General features: G+C 41.8%; 1 protein-coding gene across 1 annotated transcript; it reads right to left on the bottom strand.

Annotated features, from left to right (window-relative positions):
* Positions 1 to 15,209, bottom strand: snrpa1 (small nuclear ribonucleoprotein polypeptide A'). The gene is made up of 9 exons (XM_069661197.1): positions 15,021 to 15,209; positions 12,923 to 13,070; positions 9,245 to 9,323; positions 5,720 to 5,766; positions 5,533 to 5,635; positions 4,764 to 4,843; positions 4,312 to 4,387; positions 2,634 to 2,727; positions 1 to 334 (listed from the first exon to the last, which is right to left on the bottom strand). Exons 1-9 carry the CDS (start codon positions 15,100 to 15,102, stop codon positions 120 to 122), a joined length of 924 nt encoding a protein of 307 aa, XP_069517298.1. The 5' UTR covers positions 15,103 to 15,209; the 3' UTR covers positions 1 to 119.
* Between the last annotated feature and the right edge of the window lie 5,535 nt (positions 15,210 to 20,744).

The raw sequence follows: 20,744 nt of genomic DNA, 5'->3' as shown, positions 1-20,744 counted from the left end.
TCCCACAGTATAAGAAATCAGTTTATTGTGAGTCCTTTTACAAAACGGACGCCGTGTTATTGTATGTCCAAAATAAGAAAATCTACAACATAGAACCAACAAGAATGCTTTCCGGGTTTTCAGGAGCCATTAACATGTGGCTGGACATCCATGTCTTCATCATCCCCCTCCTCCTCCTCCTCCTCGTCCTCCTCGTCCTCATCCTCTTGATCGCCCTCATTCCTCTCCTCTTCGTCACCTGTATGAGCCTCTGCCTGCGTGGCCATCCCCTCTTCTTCTTCTTCCTCCTCCTCCTCCTCTTCTTCTTCTTCTTCCTCCACCATTCCAGCTGGGCCTGACATTTACAAATAAATATTTATTAATATTAAAAACAAATAGAAATCAGACTTTTTTTAAAATCAGATATTGCTAAATATAAATGTAAAACATATTGATCAAAAACTACCTATCAAAAAATTCTGAATGTAGAAAAAAGAACAACATAATCGGACACTGGAAAGAAGAATCTTTTTTTTTTTTTTAAGGCTTTTGATAGTTTAATCTGCTATCGAAATAGTTTGAGTATCTTTAATGGTTCACATCTCAAAAATCGAAACATCCTAAGGGTACAAAGTTATGCTCCAGCTATTATGACTTTTATTTTTTAATACATTTAAAGCTCCTGTGAGGATTTTTTTTCTGGTTATAAAAAAGACTTAAATTTACTCTGATTACTCTATATGACCTACAAAAGCAAACCAGATCATCAGCGACAACATTACTATATAGTTTTTTTTAAAGCCCCTGTAAACCCAAATCCACGAAATCCTTTTAACTGTGTAATTTAGGGTCTTATGTACACACTGGTAAGCATCTTTTTAGGGAAATTAGTTTTAATCCAAACTCGAGTTGCCATTCTTTCTTTGTTAACTTCCCTGACGCTGGGGTTAAATTGGGCATGGTTATGTATGATATTTATCACGTCATAAATTTCCTTGAACCAATCATCCGCAGTTGTCCCGCCCTCACAGGTGCAATAACAATTCTCGGCTCGCGATCAATCTTCCTCTCTGAGTCTGAGCTAACTCGTGTCCACACACCCTGAACACCTCTGCACACACCTGTTGCAACTAGCTACCATCCGACCGCCTTTTTCCCCGTCATGCCTTTGCGTGCTGTCCCCGGGTGCACAGCCACCATTGGAGATGACAACGTGTCACTTTTATTTTGTAAATGCGGCGGACTTGGAGAAGCAGCAGTGTTTCCACTCCATACATTTAGTGAACTGTTGCAGCTGCTGCTTCAGAAGTTGTAATTGAACGACTCTTGAGAGATTTCCGCTTCAAATCAACGATCGTCCATCCTCTCCTCATTGAGGAAGACCACTGAAACAGTGAACTCGTGAAGTCTTGGCAACCACATAAACAACAGCGGAACCAGTTTACTTCTAACGGCAAAAGAGGGTCCGCTCTGCATCGCTGACATCGGCATGCATACGCAGTTCTAATACACAGTGTAAACAATCCACGTGCCCATATCAGCTGTGCGCTCAGTATCAAACTTTCAGCTACCTGGCGATCTCCCTCCAGCAAGCTGCACAATATTATACTGAAATGAGGAGATATTGTCTATGTAACTCCGTACGTCCCTACTGTTAATACATTGATTGTCGCGGTTTATAAAGCTTATATAAGGAGATGTCATTTGGTAACAATCGATCGTTTTGATCGCAACGTTATTAATAACGTCCCTCGTGCACACGCGGCTCACGTGCTGTGAGAACCGAATTGCGAGCGAGAGTAACTTTTGTGACTTAATTAAACAGACTGCTGATGAAGACAGTCAACACAGCAGACAGAGACAGACAGAAGCAGGGATGCAGGTGTGTAGGGGGACTGAAGCAAGGTGATCTTGAGCAAACACTGCTTTTCCATGCGCCATTGTTGTGTTGACAGTTGCCATGAGAGAGCAGACAGGTGGACCCCGGCAGGTGTCAATCAACATGGGATCTGCCACGACTACACAGTCATGAGAAATTGTCTGCACAGCCAAACGAGCTGTTTTTCAACAAGATTTTCTAGTGGTTCTGAACATTTATATTCACTCAGATTTTTGTGGATGCTTTATAACACACTCAACTCTGATATCATAAATGCATTTTTGCTATTTCAAGCTGAGTTTCCAGGGCCTTTAAAGCCTCCAACTGCTGGTGGGGGGTAGGTGTCCGACAAAGCGATTACATTTATTAAAAAACCACACCTTAAGCATGCACAGGACAAAATCATCAAAGAAATATGCTAACAACAATCTTCTGCAGCCAGATCAGACTGCCCCCCGTCACTCGTGCTTTGTAACAGCATTCAAACTGCACGTAACGCAAAAATCCTCAATGAAATATAACTCGATGACAAGAAAACAAATGAATGAAGAAGAAATAACGGGTCTAGCTTTAGCATTTCTTTTTTAAAATCAATTTAGAAAGGGTGATTGTTGTTTTGGTTGTTTTATCAAAAAAAAAATGAAAGTTCAAAAGTAATACTGCAATCAGAGTTCAGAAAATACTACTGCGATTAACCAGCAATATTATTACATGTTGAATGTGTTAAGATACAAAGCTACATCAAAGTTCAGGATTAGAATGGGTTAGCACCAACCTTCTCTGAGATCTCGGCCCGGGATCTGACCGGCCTGCAGCATCCCCTTCAACCTCTCCACCTCTGCCAATGACGAAGCATTTGCAATGGCATTCTGAAACACAAACACTCTAATGTTAACCTCAGTTTATATAAACTCATACATTAACTAATATACTCAGGGATCAATTCACATTCAGCAGGTTAAATGCAACAGACCTTAATCACCCTCAGGGATTTCTAGTTTCAGTATCAGTAGTGCTCCATCTCCGTTTCCTCAGTAATAACACAATAAATTGAACCAGTGGTAGAACGACGACTCCTTAGTCCTGCAGGTCAAATTACTTCTATTCTAAGTCTGATTACTTTTTGTTGGTAATGGAGTCTGGTATTTAGGTCTCAATCTCTAGTTTCAAGTCTTCTTCAATACAGCAGGATGATTATTCAGTAAATTATGGTCCTATTTAAAGTAAACTAGACATAAAGTGAGATACACTTTAGGATGGGGCCACTATGTAATTAACAAATGGCTGCGACAGTGACATGTCCACCCGGACTGAGGCATAGGAGTGTGCATTCACCCTCTCGTCCAAATTTGGTCATTTCTGGTTCTAAAAGACCAGACTGTGCCGGCCAACATGCCAGACTCAGGGGTAAAGACTTCTGAGCCTGACATCATGATAGGTACGCCCAGTTACTGTACAGTGATGTACGTTATATACTTTCTTTAGCCTTTTTCACACATGAACTCCTGACATTTTCCTGACGATTTCAGGACCGTCTGACCCCGACATTACCCAGTGTTGCCCATTCACACATCCCTCACAGTGGGAGATTTTTCCCTGTCGGAGAGTGGTGGGGAGGGGGGCAAGTATATTTGGCACCCAATTCTGTCATGTGTGTTTTTATCTGTCAAAAAGATAAGTAAATCCATCGGTTAACTTGCTGGACACTTGCCCCTCACGTTCCGTCTCTCCAAAACCTGCAGCAGCATCTCCCACATGCTCATCAGAAAACAAACACATGAGCCCACTATTACGTCCCTCATGTAAATGTATTGATGCAAGTTTGAAAAACGTGCAGCTCATGATGGATGTAAACAGAGCAGACGTATAGGAAGAGAGAAGCAGAGAGAACTGCTGTGTGCAGGTACAGCAGGTGAAGGTGTGTTCTTAGCCTTCCAGCCTTTATTTACTAATGGAAGCTGTAAGATTGTTATTTAAGAAAGATCCCTACACACTGTGACCTCTGAAAAGCAAGAAAGGCGTTGAAAGAGATTTTTGCTGGAACTCACTCACTTCAAAATCACTGTTGGTAAACAGCGTCACCTACCCAGCGGTCACTGCTGGACACAGACGGCATTTTCCAGGGTAAGAGTCCGTATGGAGGACTGACTGGGTCACAAAGACTTTTCCACATAGAAATTTCTTTCCCCACGCAAGTTGCCAAAAAAACTATTTCAAACCACGATTGTCATTTAGATCAAATTAAATTAAAGATGGAGTTGTGTTTTTCAAATGTAAACAACATGTAATGGTCATTTTCTTTGTGTTTTTCAGATGATAGAAGGATTCCCAATGAACTGAGGCAATGTTCTAATATTGTTCTGGGGTTTAAGAGGTTAAGAGACACACATGCGACCAGTTCAAATTTTGGATGACAGAGGTATGGAAATTCAAGCTTGGCTTTAAGAAAACACCTGGATGGCTTCCACATCAGCTTGAGACGGCCCTGTCCTCTTCTTCTCCAGCTGTGCTGCCACTCCAGGAGTGAATCTGAAAGGAACACGCATCATTTAGACAACAAGGAAACACATATGCTTCTCTGTCTGACCTCTCAACCAGTGTAGTATCTTATCTTGAGTCAAATAAACTGATACATTATCCACGGACAGCAGTCCTGAGCAACACTGTGGCAAGTATTACTGGCTTCAAGTTTTGACTGTAAAGTCAAGGCCGATCTATCCTCCACTAAGGAGGGAATGTTTTTCTGGACAATTTCTGGGATATGGATCAAGTAATTAGGTTTTGGTGAAATTCCAAGTGTATGAGTGGTGGTGTCAGTTTTTTTTTTTTCCCTCATTGAACCCGTCTATCAGCCAGGATCCAGTGATTCTGAGGAGCTGCTGTCTAACATGGACTTTCATCTTACGTTTTTGTTCGCTTGGCAATATCCTTTGCAAGTTGAGCACCTCGTTTTCCCTTGAACATTTTCTCAGCCTCCTGGCGTTCCTGTGACAATATCACACAGTTAAAGTGAAAACGCTCATTATTTACAGACTGTGCACGTTCCTGCCTGGCCTTGCCTTCCTTTTGGAAGTTGTCAGAATGTTAAATCCCCTAATAAAGATAAGTACTTAAGTGTTTGTTTTTTTACCAGGGCCAATTTTCTTTTTACATATTAGGGGATCTAAATGACTTGTAGGTACAAACAGTTTTGGAATCCTATAGATGGGCATACCCAGTAGCTGCAGGATGAGCTGTAATGGCTGAAACGTAATCTTCCAGGAAATATGCGACTAATCCAAGTTTGATCTTGTTTATGTGTCTGACAGCATCACAGAAAGGATCCCTACAGTGAGAGACCTTTTTGTTACAGAGGAAGATGATTTTTGAAAATCAAAATCAGCTAATACATCACTGTCTTTAAAACCAGTTGTTTTTTAGACATTTCACCTCAAAGAAAACAGGAGTTACTGGTCCATAGTGGCCTCAATAGTTTATTTTAATCCATAACTTTTGTTTCTATTAGTCAGGTGGACTTCAAAATATATAAAAGTAGGGTCAGGTGTAAAAATACAAGGATTATGATCCATGTGTCACACCTCAAAACAGACTATGAAACAATAGGTTCAGTGAATACATGCAACAAACCTTTATCTCACATTACTTCAAATTAGCACCACATTTCTTGTACTTACCTTGAGCTTCACCTTCTGGAAGTCAAGCACACGGATCTGTGGGACTTTGTTGATGACATAGAGCCTGTAATGCTTCTTGTTTGTCACCGGGTTCCTTAACAAGCTGAAATTCAGTGGTTACATACATGTATAATTCAGCAATGACAATTCAATAACCAGTTCATCTTTGAGTAATGGTAATTCCTACCTGAGAAGGGTCAATGTCTTCACTGAGGCCAGTGGGTCCAAGTCACCCTACACACAAAAGAACAGGATATTACCACCACTGAGGTCACACTAAACAAACCAGAGGGGATTCATCCATTTTAGGGACTTGTAATTAAACTGAGCAGCTGTAGCTTCTTTCTGCAGGCAGAGGGAGGTGTGCAGTCAACTTTATACACCTTTTCCTTGAGGGGAAAGAGAGACTGATTCTGGTGATCCATCCATAGTTCAAGTCTGATCTCTATGTTCTCTCTTCTGTGGTCATGCCTTATAGGTTACCCTTTTTTTAAGTTGGAAATACAATGTTACAATGTTAAAATTTTAACCCCCAACCTTCCGACTGAGAGACAACAACTCTACCACTGAGTCACAGCCGCCCCAATACTTTACCAGAATGGACTAAAGTGACTTATTTTTCTTCTCTGGGGGGTTGAAAAAATATTAGTGTGCGGTTGATACTCATTTTTGCCACAGTAGACTAAAGTGAACCACTACCCCATGCTCTAAATTAATGACTGAAAGCATTCATGTTTTCGCTGAAGCCTGGTAAGACCAACTGATTTCTCACTATCTCATTCAAAAGTTCATTGTGAAGCACAGAGCACAGAGTGACTACTACGTGCTGAAGTGATGCTTTTCAAAGAGAAAAAAAAACAATGCAGAAGGCTTGAGAAGTTTTAAATGTCAACATGGGTTGTCTATTCTTCAGTGAGAATTAGAGGTTAGATGGTCTTATTGCTTTCTGTGAGCAGTAGCATGTTAGTTAATGTTCGCCACAGGGGTCAGCATGTTTATTGTTGTTCGTCAGTGACTCACACTGTCTCCTCTCTGTCATGTGCTGTCGTAGTCCAGCTCAGAGTGTACTGATGTTATCATCCAGATTTTAAATCTTAAATATGAAACATGTTTGATATTATCTGGACCATTCTTAAGAGTTTGTGTGCCAATCAAGAGCTTCAAGGTTGGATCCATAAAGCCCTGACATTACTTAATAATCTGAAGATAGCACTGCACTCACAAAAGGCATAAACCAAATTCCTACCCTGATTGTCCGCAGGGGCAAATAAGGTAAAAACCTGCACAATTCTCCTGTACTGTTTTTTCATTTTTCACAGGCGAAAACAGAATAATTGTCTCTTGGAACTGAACTTTTTTTGGTCACCTGTGTAACGATTTTAATTTTTTTTCCAGAAAGATTACTTTGGGATTTTTTGGGAAAGATGAGTCACGAACACGAGAAGTCACAAACGCATGAGAGATGTCACAAACACCAGAGAAGTCATGAACACATGAGAGGTCACGAACACATGAGGTCACGAACACAAGAGAAGTCACAAACACATGAGGTCACAAACACATGAGGTCACGAACACATGAGAAGTCACAAACACATGAGGTCACGAACACATGAGGTCACAAACACATGAGGTCACGAACACATGAGGTCATGAACACAAGAGAAGTCACAAACACCAGAGAAGTCACGAACACATGAGGTCACGAACACATGAGGTCACGAACACAAGAGAAGTCACAAACACCAGAGAAGTCATGAACACATGAGAGGTCATGAACACATGAGGTCATGAACACATGAGGTCATGAACACAAGTGAAGTCACAAACACATGAGGTCATGAACACATGAGGTCATGAACACAAGTGAAGTCACAAACACATGAGGTCATGAACACATGAGGTCATGAACACAAGTGAAGTCACAAACACATGAGGTCACAAACACATGAGGTCACGAACACAAGAGAAGTCACAAACACATGAGAAGTCACAAACACATGAGGTCACGAACACATGAGGTCACAAACACATGAGGTCACGAACACATGAGGTCACGAACACAAGAGAAGTCACAAACACCAGAGAAGTCATGAACACATGAGAAGTCACAAACACATGAGGTCATGAACACATGAGGTCATGAACACAAGTGAAGTCACAAACACATGAGGTCACAAACACATGAGGTCACGAACACATGAGAAGTCACAAACACATGAGGTCACGAACACATGAGGTCACAAACACATGAGGTCACGAACACGAGGTCACGAACACAAGAGAGGTCACGAACACATGAGGTCACAAACACATGAGGTCACGAACACATGAGGTCACGAACACGAGGTCACGAACACAAGAGAAGTCACAAACACATGAGGTCACGAACACATGAGAAGTCACAAACACATGAGGTCACGAACACATGAGAAGTCACAAACACATGAGGTCACGAACACAAGAGAAGTCACATACACAAGAGAGGTCACAAACACATGAGGTCACGAACACATGAGGTCACGAACACATGAGGTCACGAACACAAGAGAAGTCACAAACACATGAGGTCACGAACACATGAGAAGTCACAAACACATGAGGTCACGAACACATGAGAGGTCACAAACACATGAGGTCACGAACACATGAGAAGTCACAAACACAAGAGAAATCACAAACACATGAGAAGTCACAAACACATGAGAAGTCACAAACACATGAGAAGTCACAAACACATGAGAAGTCACAAACACATGAGAAGTCACGAACACATGAGAAGTCACAAACACATGAGGTCACGAACACAAGAGAAGTCACAAACACAAGAGAAGTCACGAACACAAGAGAAGTCACAAACACAAGAGAAGTCACAAACACAAGAGAAGTCACGAACACAAGAGAAGTCACAAACACAAGAGAAGTCACAAACACATGAGAAGTCACAAACACATGAGGTCACGAACACATGAGAAGTCACAAACACATGAGGTCACGAACACATGAGAAGTCTCAAACACATGAGAAGTCACAAACACATGAGAAGTCACGAACACAAGAGAAGTCACAAACACAAGAGAAGTCACAAACACAAGAGAAGTCACGAACACAAGAGAAGTCACAAACACAAGAGAAGTCACAAACACAAGAGAAGTCACGAACACAAGAGAAGTCACAAACACATGAGAAGTCACAAACACATGAGAAGTCACAAACACATGAGAAGTCACAAACACATGAGGTCACGAACACATGAGAAGTCACAAACACATGAGGTCACGAACACAAGAGAAGTCACAAACACATGAGAGGTCACGAACACAAGAGAAGTCACGAACACATGAGAGGTCACGAACACAAGAGAGGTCACGAACACATGAGAGGTCACGAACACAAGAGAAGTCACGAACACAAGAAAGGTCACGAACACAAGAGAGGTCACAAACACAAGAGAGGTCACGAACACATGAGGTCACGAACACAAGAGAGGTCACGAACACATGAGAGGTCACGAACACAAGAGAGGTCACGAACACATGAGAGGTCACGAACACAAGAGAGGTCACGAACACATGAGAGGTCACGAACACATGAGAAATCACACATGACAGTAGAGGAATTTAGTATAAAACCAGATAACTTTGCACCATTCACCATTTCCTAATCACGTTCAGACAGTTCTGCTGCAAAGAGTGCGGCTGATATCTACTCACCAGCTCCTGAATGTTGTTGTTTGTCAGAACCAGTTCTGTCAAACTTGGCAGAGACTGCTCCAGATTCTCACCGATGCGACTGGAGAAACATTTCACAATGTTACAAGCATTCAACCTTCATCAACTTCAGCCACCATATAGAATTGGTCATCATCCACAGCTGTTTGTGAAATCACCCAACCGCACATATACAGTTTTTTGTTATGATGCCGATAAGAGATTCGTATGGGCCACCCCCCACAGCTCAGCATGTTTGTGATTGTGTGCTTTTGCTTCTCTGGGGCACTAAAATCTTTGAAATGCTGAGATCTAATGTTATGATCTATTTTCAGGCCTTTTGTTAGCATTTTAGCGCATGGTGCAGGGTTTTCATAAACTTGGGCGTGGTTTACACAGAATGGCCTGTTGCACTATGTCTCTTTGTTATATATGCTCTACGAATCAAATCCATCAGAGATGCTCAGGTGTTGCTATGGTGGGTCAACTTAACTTCAGTGCAACAGTGCACCACGCCACATGTAACATGGAGGACCTGGAAATCTTTTTATATCGAGTTTTGGCTTTAGGCAGCCACAGCAGTTAACAATTAATTGTCATTTGCCAAATCAAACAAGTGCAGTGATGACGTGAACAGCGCTCTTGCTTCTGAAATTTAGCAGTCGATCTGGCCTTTCTGCGGGCTGGGATGAATGTTAAATGGTGTGCAGAAATGGTGTCCATTACACCTACATGGTATTGGTGTGTGGGAGTGGAGGCATTTGAAAAGCCTCTGGCAACAGATACAATAAAAAGGCTCTCTGGTTTTCTCTCGTAAATTAAAATGATCTGGGGTCTCATTTATAAACGTTGTGTACGCACAAAATGTTGCCTGAACTTTCCATGCAAAAGTTCTATAAAGAAAAACATGTGCGCACTGGTCAGCAAACTCTGACCCATGTGTACGTACATTTTGGAGGCAGATGGTGAGGTGGTGAACTGAAGCCAGGTTGTGTATAGATTCCTTTCACAGGTTAATTTCACTAAACATCAAACGTTATTGAGCAATCACCATTAACTTTCATACTTATATATAGTAGTGTTATTTGTACTCGTGCCTGTAGTGAGACGTATTGCATAAGCACCTTTCAATTTGTAAAGATGTACGCAAATCTTCAATAAAAGTTCTTTTAATATTTGATTAGCACTGTCTCGCCTTCACAGCCCCCCGGAGCGCAGAGGAGAGACCGTCTCCTGAATCGTTGGATGTAGAAATCCAAAATAACTTCAAAAATCGCTAAAGAGTTGAAGAACAGAGCGTCAATAGTTTTTGCCAAGTCTACCAATAAAGCCAGTGACTGCTCTCACAATCAATACATATCGCTTTAATCGGTCCCAAACACCGTGCAGGCCAAGTTCATCATAACTAAATCACAAAGTAAAAAGCTTGAGTTTCACCGATCAAACTTCTATCAAATAACCAAGAGAGAAGGAGACCTCCTCCTCAGTCACGAGCACCTAGAGCTCTCAAAAAGTGCATTTCCTTCGTCCTTCTCTTGGTTGTTTCTGTGATTCAACGTAAACAACCTCCTGTGATCGGCCGGCTCATTTGTATGCCTTTCCATTCACGAGGTGCTTTGCACTGACCATTTTTGGTGTAATGTGGGTGTGTAGAGGGCAGAGTAAGAGGCTAATTCACATGCGCACATTTCCGGGTGGATTGTGATTTATAAAGGAAACTTGCATGCAGTATGCGTGCATATGGTTTTATAAATCAGATTTATTTTTGGCGCACACCATTTAGCATGGATTCTATACACTCTTTTATAAATGAGATCTGATTTGGGCCCTTGTCTCTTCACAATGTTAGGATCCAATCTTAAACCTCCTGAATATCCCACTCATCGGAGCCGGGTTAAAAAAATGTATATTGTAATATACATACACATATTAAAATAGGTAATATTTTAAGCACACATTTGCAAGGAAAAACTGCCTTTCACAGGCAGAAACCTCCAGCAGAACCAGACTCATGTTGAACAGCCATCTGCCTCGACTGGATGGGCCGAAAAGTGGGATAGAAGGAGATGCAGGATAGAGACAGGCAAAGAGAGCAACAACACCACATGTCCTTGTCACTTTACATATTGTGCCTGGAGTGTTGATGTTTACATTTAGCGGAGCTAGCCACTGCTATCCAACACCATCAACACTCAACAGTATAATACACGTCACGACATGCGTAACATAACAATGTCCTCTAGGCCCAACCATGAATGGCACTGTCGTTTCCATAATATTATTTATTTTTTTATTTGTCGTCTCTTTTACAAACCGTTGACCCAAAGAGATGATCCGATACCGTGTGCTGCAGGCGTAGGTATACAGGGCCGTTGGGAAGAGTAAGACATAGTGCCAAGGGAAGGGGCTGTCTCACGTCAAAGTGAAGTGGTGACAAAAAATTTAAATACAGCATACACTTAAACTGATGTTGGTGCTTCGCTTCGCTTCTGTGAAGGAACTCCAGTCGGCTTCTCCTAACAGGGCAGTGCTGACTGTTGTACGTAGTACACTTACCATTGATAAGTACCTCATACAATCCCACTTCAAACAAACCAAACTATCCCTTTAAATGTTGCTTGTAGCTTTAAGCAATCTGAAATGAATCTACATACAAGTGGTTAAAGAGCCAATCATTACGAACGTGTTTGTCATGCAAGAGAGCCAATCAAAAACTCAAAGGGTCAAAGTTGTTTTTCTATTCATCTATTCTGCCTGGTCTCACTCTTTCACTTAGCTGCATTGCTCACTTGTTTAAGGCTTTGCAGGTGGGAGCAGTTGGCCTTCAGCTAAATCAGTGTGGTGGCTAGCTTTGATGTCCCTAATTAAGCAAAGTTTTTCTTTAATAACAAAAAAAGGGGAAATTAAATATCCTGCATGAAATGCTGCAGTCAATTTGAGAACCCCTGAGCTTTAAATACATACACAATAAAATGCACAGCAGATAAATTCAGTTATGTCTGAGTGCAGTGAGCAGGCTGACCAGCTGTAGGCAACCCTCGAATCTTGTGAATAAATGTACATTAGTCGGTCTTACAAACTGACAGTTAAATATTTAGGCCTATAATAAATATAAATATTTCTTGAAGCTGTCTTTTCGAAGGCTTCTTGCAGAGAGCTGCACCACATTAAATTCAGCAAGCCTAACCCTGTCTGTAAGATTACTCAATAAATGTAACATTTGATAGCTGCAGCAAAAATACAATGAGGGTATCATCATGCCTACTCTTATTGTGACGGCCCACTGGCCACTGATGCCCACATAAAACATGTTCCTTTTAAAAATGTACGCATTCGCTTTGCTAAATAAGCAAACTATAAGCGATACACCTAAATGTCAGTACATCCTTAGTTATATATTAATTTTTATACATTGTGTCTGTATGTTAAAGAATTAATTGGAGGACAAATCAGGTATATAAGAGGAGAATTTCTCGTATACGTTTCAAAAAGGAAAATGAACAGCATGAACAGCAAAATTAAATCCACCATACCTGATCTGCAAAAACCACTTCACTAGGGATCAATCCTGAGTATAGCATTGACCAGCTCCTTGTTTATTTTGAGTCACTTTTCTAATTTAGACCATCATAATGTGGGTTTCCATAGCAGACATTGAAAGGTGTTACAGCTGGAACTTACCAAATCCTGTTGTTGTTCATCAGCAGTGTTTTCAGTCTTTTGAGCAGAGGGAAGCCATCCAATTTTCTGACTTCATTATCAGAGAAGTCAACTGTGTCAAACTGGTCCAAAGTAGCTCCGAGATTTTCAAGCACTGGGATTTTGTAACCTGAAGGATGAAAAAAATGTTTTTAATGAGGTGATGTTAAAGAGGAACTTTTCCTTGCAATTGAAATATCAGTGAGTTTTGTTTTAAGAGATCCTTATGAGGAGGATGGCAAGGATACAGCAACTTGCAGAAGCCAACATGAGCTGTGGGCTTCAGATTTTAATGCTTTTCACTAAAATGTTTAATTACAACAGTGTATGGATTCCAACAAAAGACTAAAACAACACACTGAAAGTTGAGAGAGGAATACCACGTTTAGACTTGAGCCCCATTTTGTATGACACATATTCGGTACAACAACAAAAAATTATTGCTCCAGCAGATTTCTTCAGCAGGGAGCCGTGAGAGGGGCTGTGGGCAAATGTGCTCGATCATACCATCCACTAATACCGCATGTTACTTCCACTGACAGGCTCAGATTGTTATTGTGATTATCTGACAACATTACAGAAAGGATCACTAGAGATAGACCTCTTTGTTAAGGCAAGACCAGAATCGGGCGTTACATCACTCTCTCTCTTCAAAGCCATCAGATTCCACAGACCACAGCAAAATGTCCACCTGTTTGATCACACATTTTCTCAGTGTAAAAACATTGTAGATGGCGTACTCAAAAGCATAACTTCCCTGACGTTTCTTTTGGGCGCTCACTTGTTCAGTGAACCGGATCTTCGGATCTCATTCAGCTGAAAGATTTGTTCATTACATTCGTTCACCAGGTCGTTCAGTGACATTTCCAGTTTACCCGTAACTCGCGGGTTGTATGTTGTTTTTAAAGTATAATGCAGGTGAATGAGGCTCCTTGTATATCACAGGGCCTTAGGATGTAATATATTTAATCAGAGTCTCCCCCAACACTGCTGTATGAAATACAATTAACGAACGATACCAGACAATTGTATTTTTCCCATTATTTAAACCAATTATTATCTGTAATATTAATATAACAGGCCTGTGCCAATTAATAAAAATATCATTAGATCTCATGAACATCTTACTCCTCCCTCCTCCCTCACTCTCACTCGTTCATGAGCGATGACGGCTCCCATTGCATTCACTGGTCTACTTGGCCCAACTTGCCAATTGGAAAACCTTCTGACATTATAATTTCTAAATAAATAAACGTAGTTTAGTTTGTGTTCATCTGTCAGTGGTTTACACATCTGTGAATTGACTTTTATGCACAGATGCACCTAATCGTCTCGCTTCGTTCACGAAGACCATTCTCGTTCAGTGAACGAGAGGACAGAGAGAGAGAGACATTCGGTCAAGCGATACGTTCAGTCGTTCTCCTAACCAATGATGGACATTTGATTTGATACTAACAGCCCTCCTCGAAAGGCAATTGGCTCGTGCTAACATCAATCAGTCTGGTTTTCTAAAAGAAGAAGGGAGGCACTGGGGAGCCGCGAGCGGAGCCAAGTGAACGAAAGGAACGAATTTGATGCATGGAAGTGAACGGATCATTCCGTTCACTGAAAAGATTCGTTCTCTTTGAACGAATCGTTCAGGACCGAAACATCTCTACAATTAGTCCTGCGTGCGTCCTCTGTGCTAACATGCTCACAGCTAGCTTGCCAGCCAACCCGTGCTTCTCCTGCACTTTAAGAACACAATGACAACTTAATACAAAACTACCGGTGTTTCCGCAGATTTCGTTTCTGGTATTTCGTTTGTATTGCTTTCACCTTGACTAGCAGAGCTGCCGATGATACTAAACAGTGAACTTGATGGGCTGTTTCAGGCGTTACCTAACGTTATGCTGTAGCTAACAGCCACTTAGTAAACCTGTTTAACTTTGGCCTACATTAAATACGCCATGCTGTTCATATCAGGACGTGCAAACACTAAGATGCCAAACCTTTTCACTTAAGTTCGGTTAAGGCCCACGTGCAGCCTACGCAAGCTAATAAATTAACTAACTGAATCAGTACAGAAAATGTGACTGACCTCGTAGATCCAGCTCCCTGTCTCTCACAGGGTTGGTGTATTGAGCAGCCTGTTCAATTAGCTCCGCTGTTAATTTCACCATGTTGATGTCAACAACAGTCACTCAAAAAACAAATGACTGTTTTTCTGAAAAACGTGCAGTGCAGAAGCAGCGCTTTTGAATGTAGGGCGGAACAATGGCTTCCTCTTCTCTTCTTTATTTTTCCTCTATATCACGAGTGGCAACCAACATTCAGCCGCATTACCGCCACCTACTGTACTGGAGTGTGGATCAGAACGCGGGAGCACAAACAGCACCATCTGCTGGATGAGCACAAAAAGTAAAAATATGAACCATTCTGTTGGGAGCTTCATTGTTGCAATTAGTACAAATATAAACCTGCATTTCCAGGTTTAAAATATATAAATAAAATACAATTATTGCTATTTATTGTTTGGTCATTTAGTTAATTTGCATTAAGTCATTCCAAAGACTGTATATATAGATGGACGACATGACAGCTCCCTAAAAGTGAAGCCAAAACATTTAGACCGCCCCCTGCTGACTGGCTGCCATATAGGTCATAAAGCCCGCCTCCTCCATGTTAACAGGTGGGACGTGGGTCAAACTATAAAAACAAAATACACGCAAAATAAATTGTTCTCAAACATGGTATCTGTCATTATAGCTAGTTATTATCATGCTGATTTATGTAAGTGTTCATTTTTCTGACAACTTTATTTTTAATTAGTTATTTGATGCTGTCAAAATGATGATTGACAGCTCTGTTTACAAATACGTCTCCTGTAGCCGATTAGTTCGGGATTAGCAGAGTGGAGGACGAACGGCGAGATAAAACATAACTAGAACAATCACTACAGTCAATGAACTTTCCATACCTGTAAACGTTAACCTCAGACCAACACAGAGAAGCTGTTCTGCTGTTAAACACGACGGCGTGCGGGATCCTTGATGCTTTTCTGGTAAGTTAAGTGCGTTTTGGTTAGCGGGAGTGGCTAAGGCGGTAGATGATATCTTAAAAACAGATTTAAATAGATGGGTTTTGAGTGTGGTTTTAAAGGAATGAAGTGAGGAAGAGTTTCTGAGGTGTAGGGGGAGAGAGTTTCTAGAGGGAGGGGGCAGCAATGGAAGAGGCTCTGTACCCCCAGGTCCGGTGTTTGGTTCGGGTGAGAGGCGTGAGGATGTTGGCATGATGAATTTGGTGGAGATGTAGAGCTGGGTGTCGTCGGCATAACAGTGAAAATGGAGGCCATGGCGGCGTATGATGTGACCAAGGGGAAGCATGTAAAGGAGGGGACCGAGCACTGAGCCTTGGGGGATACCTTGGGAGAGAGGGGCTGTTTTAGAGGTGGATTTGTTGATGCTGATAAACTGGTGGCGGTTGGAGAGGTAAGATTTGAACCAGGAGAGGGCAGTTCCATTGATGCTGAGGGAGGATTCAAGGTGGGTGAAAAGAATGGAGTGATTGATAGTGTTGAAGGCTGCTCTGAGGTTGAGAAGGATGAGGATATTAAGGGAGTGGGTGTCAGAGGAGAGGAGGAGGCTGTTAGTGACTTTGAGAAGGGCAGTGTCTGTGCTGTAATGGGTCCTGAAGCCGGACTGAAATGGTTCATATAGATGATCGGAGTCCAGGTGGGTTTTGAGTTGGGAGGCAACGGTGCGTTCAAGTATTTTGGACAGAAAGGGGAGATTGGAGATGGGGCGGTAATTGTCGGGGATGTCAGGGTAAAGGCCAGGCTTTTTGAGGAGGGGTATGACAGAGGCGAGTTTAAGGGCGGGGGGGACAGAGCCAGTAGACAGGGAGGAGTACACAGAGAGGATAAGGGGGAGGAGAGCAGGAAGGCAGGCTTTGATTAAGGTGGTGGGGATGGGGTCCAGGTCGCAGGTGGAGATCTTCATGGCAGACAGTGATTTGTGAAGTCCAAAGGGGGAGATCAGGGAGAATTGGGAGAATGACTGATCTGTAAGATGGGGAGTAGCATAGTCAGGATTAGGATTAGGGGAGTTGGAGCTGGAAGTGTCGAGTTGGTTGTAGAGTGAATCAATTTTTTTTTGGTAAAAGGAAATGAAGGAGTTGCATTTGTCAGGTGTAGAGGAGTGGGTGGGGTTTTCCATGGGTTTAAGAAGTTTTTTTATTGTGGAGAATAAGGCCTTGAGGTTAGTGGAACCGTAATGAGGCCAGAGTAGTAGGTGGAGCGTGCAGTGTTGAGGCCTGTTTGTATTGTTGTATGTAGTCTTCGTATGCTAGGGTGTGTACAGTGAGGCCGGTTTTCTTGTTGAGTCGTTCTAGTTGTCGTTTCCGGGATTTCATCAGATGGAGTTCAATGGTGTAACAGGGAGCAGTGTGGGTGAATGAGACAATTCTGGTTTTGAGGGGTGCAAGCTGGTCAAGATAAGATCACTTAGTTGAAGTAACTTTAATCCAGCCCCTCATTTATCACAAAGCAATTTTCCATGAGAACTTAATAAAATCAATTGGCTTAAGTTTCTTCACATATTAGTTTATATTCTTTCATAAGGTCATCAGACCAATAAAATCCTATAAATAGACATTTGTTTGGGAGGTGATTCAAACAATTTTAGGAGCGGCGATGACAGGGATCTGTGTATGCCAAATTGTCTCTGTGAGGCATTGATTTCAATGTGTTGTTTTATGGCGTGTGTGTTTCAGCGTATATTGATGCCTACAAAACCAGCAGTGACCCGAGAGTTATTGGAAGTTTTTGCAGAAGCTTTAGTAACACTAAGATACTGTACCAAACTTGTGCGCGGTGATTGTGGCGCTGAAAACTGCCTTGTACGAGGGCTACAGAGGCATTTACGTAGAAACCACGGAGACGATTTGTTGGGAGAGCAGAGCTACCGCTCCAGAGTGAGTAAATCAACGCATTGAGGCTTGGTGGGGCATCCTCCGGAAAGAGGGCATGGAATATTGGATCCAACTTCTTGGGGAGCTAAGGGACAAAGGACAGTTTAATGGAGATTTATTGGGCAAGGCCGTACTTCAGCTGTGCGTAATGGGAATAATTCAGGTATGATGATTCATAGCTATAATGTGGCCACACATGGACTATTGAAAAACATTATATCAGGGAATTAAACTGACTCACGACTATGTCCTATTCAGTGATGGCTGTGATTATCCAGTATGTTGTTTCCTTTAGCTCATGAGAAATTTAATTTCTGTTTTCAGGAAGAACTGAATGACATTAAGGATGTCTGGAATGCACGCCAAATCCGACCTGGGTCCATCCCAAACGTGCCGCGTGGAATCCCAAATGTGATGTACGCCTTCCCAGAGTTATGGGACACTGTGACTGTGCCATGCGACTTGACTAAGAGGAGCTGGATGGGTCCACAGATCAATGTGTGTTTTGCAGTTGTGTTCCTTGTGATGAGGATGTATTTGATCTTTGTATGACACTTGTTGAAGAACTGGGCTTACAGTTACCCAGTAAAGACCATTCTAGAGCATGTGCTTTAACTGGTAGCGGCAAAGTCTGGTAGCTCAGGATTCTCTTCTACTTTATCTTTACTTTATTTTTTTTATGTTTTGTTCACTACTGATGGATATTTCTGTGGGGAGAAGAGTTTGTTCAAGAGAGAGAGCTTGTTTATAACTGTACCAATAACTGAGTATAGAAAGGGAATTTGAAAATGCTTTAATGTGATTCAATACAAGCTCCATCCACTACACTTTAAATGGTTGCATGTATTGTACACGGTGACAGCTGTAACATCAAAATCAAAACCTTCAGAAGACTTTTTTTTTCACCATATTTTCAAATTCTTCAGCTTTATCAATTTAAAATTCTGCTTTTACATTTTCTACTGGGCAACCAAAATGCTTCAGCATTCATGATTGTAAAGCACCTAAACTGTAACACCTCACAAATATTGTACTTTAATACATTATTGTTATTACTCACTATCTTGGTGACTCACTGCATGCAGCATCTCAGAAAACATGCATGCACACTGAGCTATTTAAGGTTCATACTATCTCCATCACCCAGACTGAGATATTTAGAATTGCAGTGAAATCACTGCGAAGATCTGGAAAGTTCTGATAATTAATTGGTTACATGAGATAGCATCCGTATGTGTTTGCTCGAGGACGACACTGAAATTCACTGGTTTCAATGAAGTTGACAGTGATGTTACTTCCCAACAGAAGATCAGCCCCAGTAGAGAAGCGAAAGGAAGAGCCGTAAGCCATTATCCAGTTCCCCAACATATCTCTTCAGGTGTCTGGCCACACAGGTCTGTGCTGCATTCATGGACACTGGAAACTTCAGGATGTCTTTCACACACTTTGGCGTTGGACCTTGCTGTTGTACAATCTTTACCCTTCAAAATAGGTCTCCAACACTCAATTAGAAACAGGGGAGTTTGTATGAGGGACCCAGTTGCGTCAAAAGTGCAGAGATGTTTTCTTCAGTTGGAAACTGATGGCATTCATGTGAATCTAGAACATCAATGAGTGTGTCCTGATCAACAGATCCAAAGTCGTGTAGTGCCTGCTCAAGGATTTCTCTATCTGATTTTGACACATAGGACATGAAAGATTCTCTGATCCTGCTGTAGGTAACTCCATACAAGGCTCCCTCCAAGAATGGAAGTGGAAGGTATATGGGGAAATATCTGACTGCAAGCCAGCCTTTGACAAGTATTCTTCCAATGGCTTGCCACTCATTAACTTGGTACTCATGTCTAAGGTAGAGGGCCTTCACATTGGCACCCACAGTGCATCTGCTGTAGAACTCATTCCAGAATTCAGATAAGCAGTCTCCTGAGCCTACTCTCTTTTCAAAAGATCCTTTACGAAGTTTCATTTTGATTGACACTTCTTGGTTCAATTGCTGGATCACCGAATGCATTGATTAGGTCAGTGAGACAAAACCCTCTTCTTCAACAACCACAGCAGAATATACATCCTACATTGGAATTGTATCATCAGGAGTGCCAGATTCACTCAGGAACTGCGGCCCCTGTGAAAACCTCATTAAAGCTGTCCTCAGTCTGGTTGTCGGTCACATTTAAGCCATTCTCTGAACCAGGATTCGTTTGAATACTGTCAAGCTCATTCTCTGTTTCCTCACTTGATTCGTTGTGCTCACTTGTAACATGTAGTGTTTGGTTCATCAGGTCTTGCAGTTCTTGTACAATATTTGTGTCTGAAAAGAATGTCTCATCAAAAACCATCAGGACAGTTTGTACTAACCCTTCACTGCTCTGTTGAATGTCATGTGGAGGGGGTTGTTCATCTTCAGCAGGTGTATGTTCAGGTGACAGGATGGCTCTTCTTCATCTTCCTGCTGCAAAGGTATAGTTTCACCTTACTTTCTTCATATAACTCGTCAATGGTACGATCTTCATCAATCAGCCTGCGACCGATATCCTGCATATCAGCGTGAAGACATTTGAGCTCCAAAACTTTGAATTTCCTTCTGGGAAAAACAAGCTCTCTGCGACAGCTTTGATCTCTCCTACTTTTGTATGTCTCTCTATGCTTACAAGCCTTGTCCCTCCTCCTCCTGGAGCTCGAACCTGCTTAAACTCTCTGTTCTCTTCACTGTAGTTCATCCAGCCTAATTCAATTCTCCTGGTTTTCTTCTCAGCATAAGCGTGTCCCACGTGTTTCTCTGAAAGCTCTCCTCTGCTTTTTTTCTTTGAGGAAGGGTTGCAGAGTCTTGATCTTATTTTCTCTAACAAGTGATGTT

Source organism: Semicossyphus pulcher, unplaced genomic scaffold, assembly GCF_022749685.1.
Source record: "Semicossyphus pulcher isolate SPU_LCO1_2020_fin unplaced genomic scaffold, fSemPul1.0.p SCAF_1, whole genome shotgun sequence".
Lineage (NCBI taxonomy): Eukaryota > Metazoa > Chordata > Actinopteri > Labriformes > Labridae > Semicossyphus > Semicossyphus pulcher.
This window is presented reverse-complemented; position numbering and strand designations above follow the sequence as displayed.

Excerpts from the sequence above, each read along its gene's own strand:
- snrpa1 (XM_069661197.1), bottom strand. The coding sequence starts at position 15,102 with ATGGTGAAATTAACAGCGGAGCTAATTGAACAGGCTGCTCAATACACC. Across the intron at positions 9,324-12,922 it reads ATGAACAACAACAGGATTTG|TCGCATCGGTGAGAATCTGG; the intron begins GTAAGTTCCAGC and ends ATGTTTCTCCAG. Across the intron at positions 5,636-5,719 it reads AAGACATTGACCCTTCTCAG|CTTGTTAAGGAACCCGGTGA; the intron begins GTAGGAATTACC and ends ACTGAATTTCAG.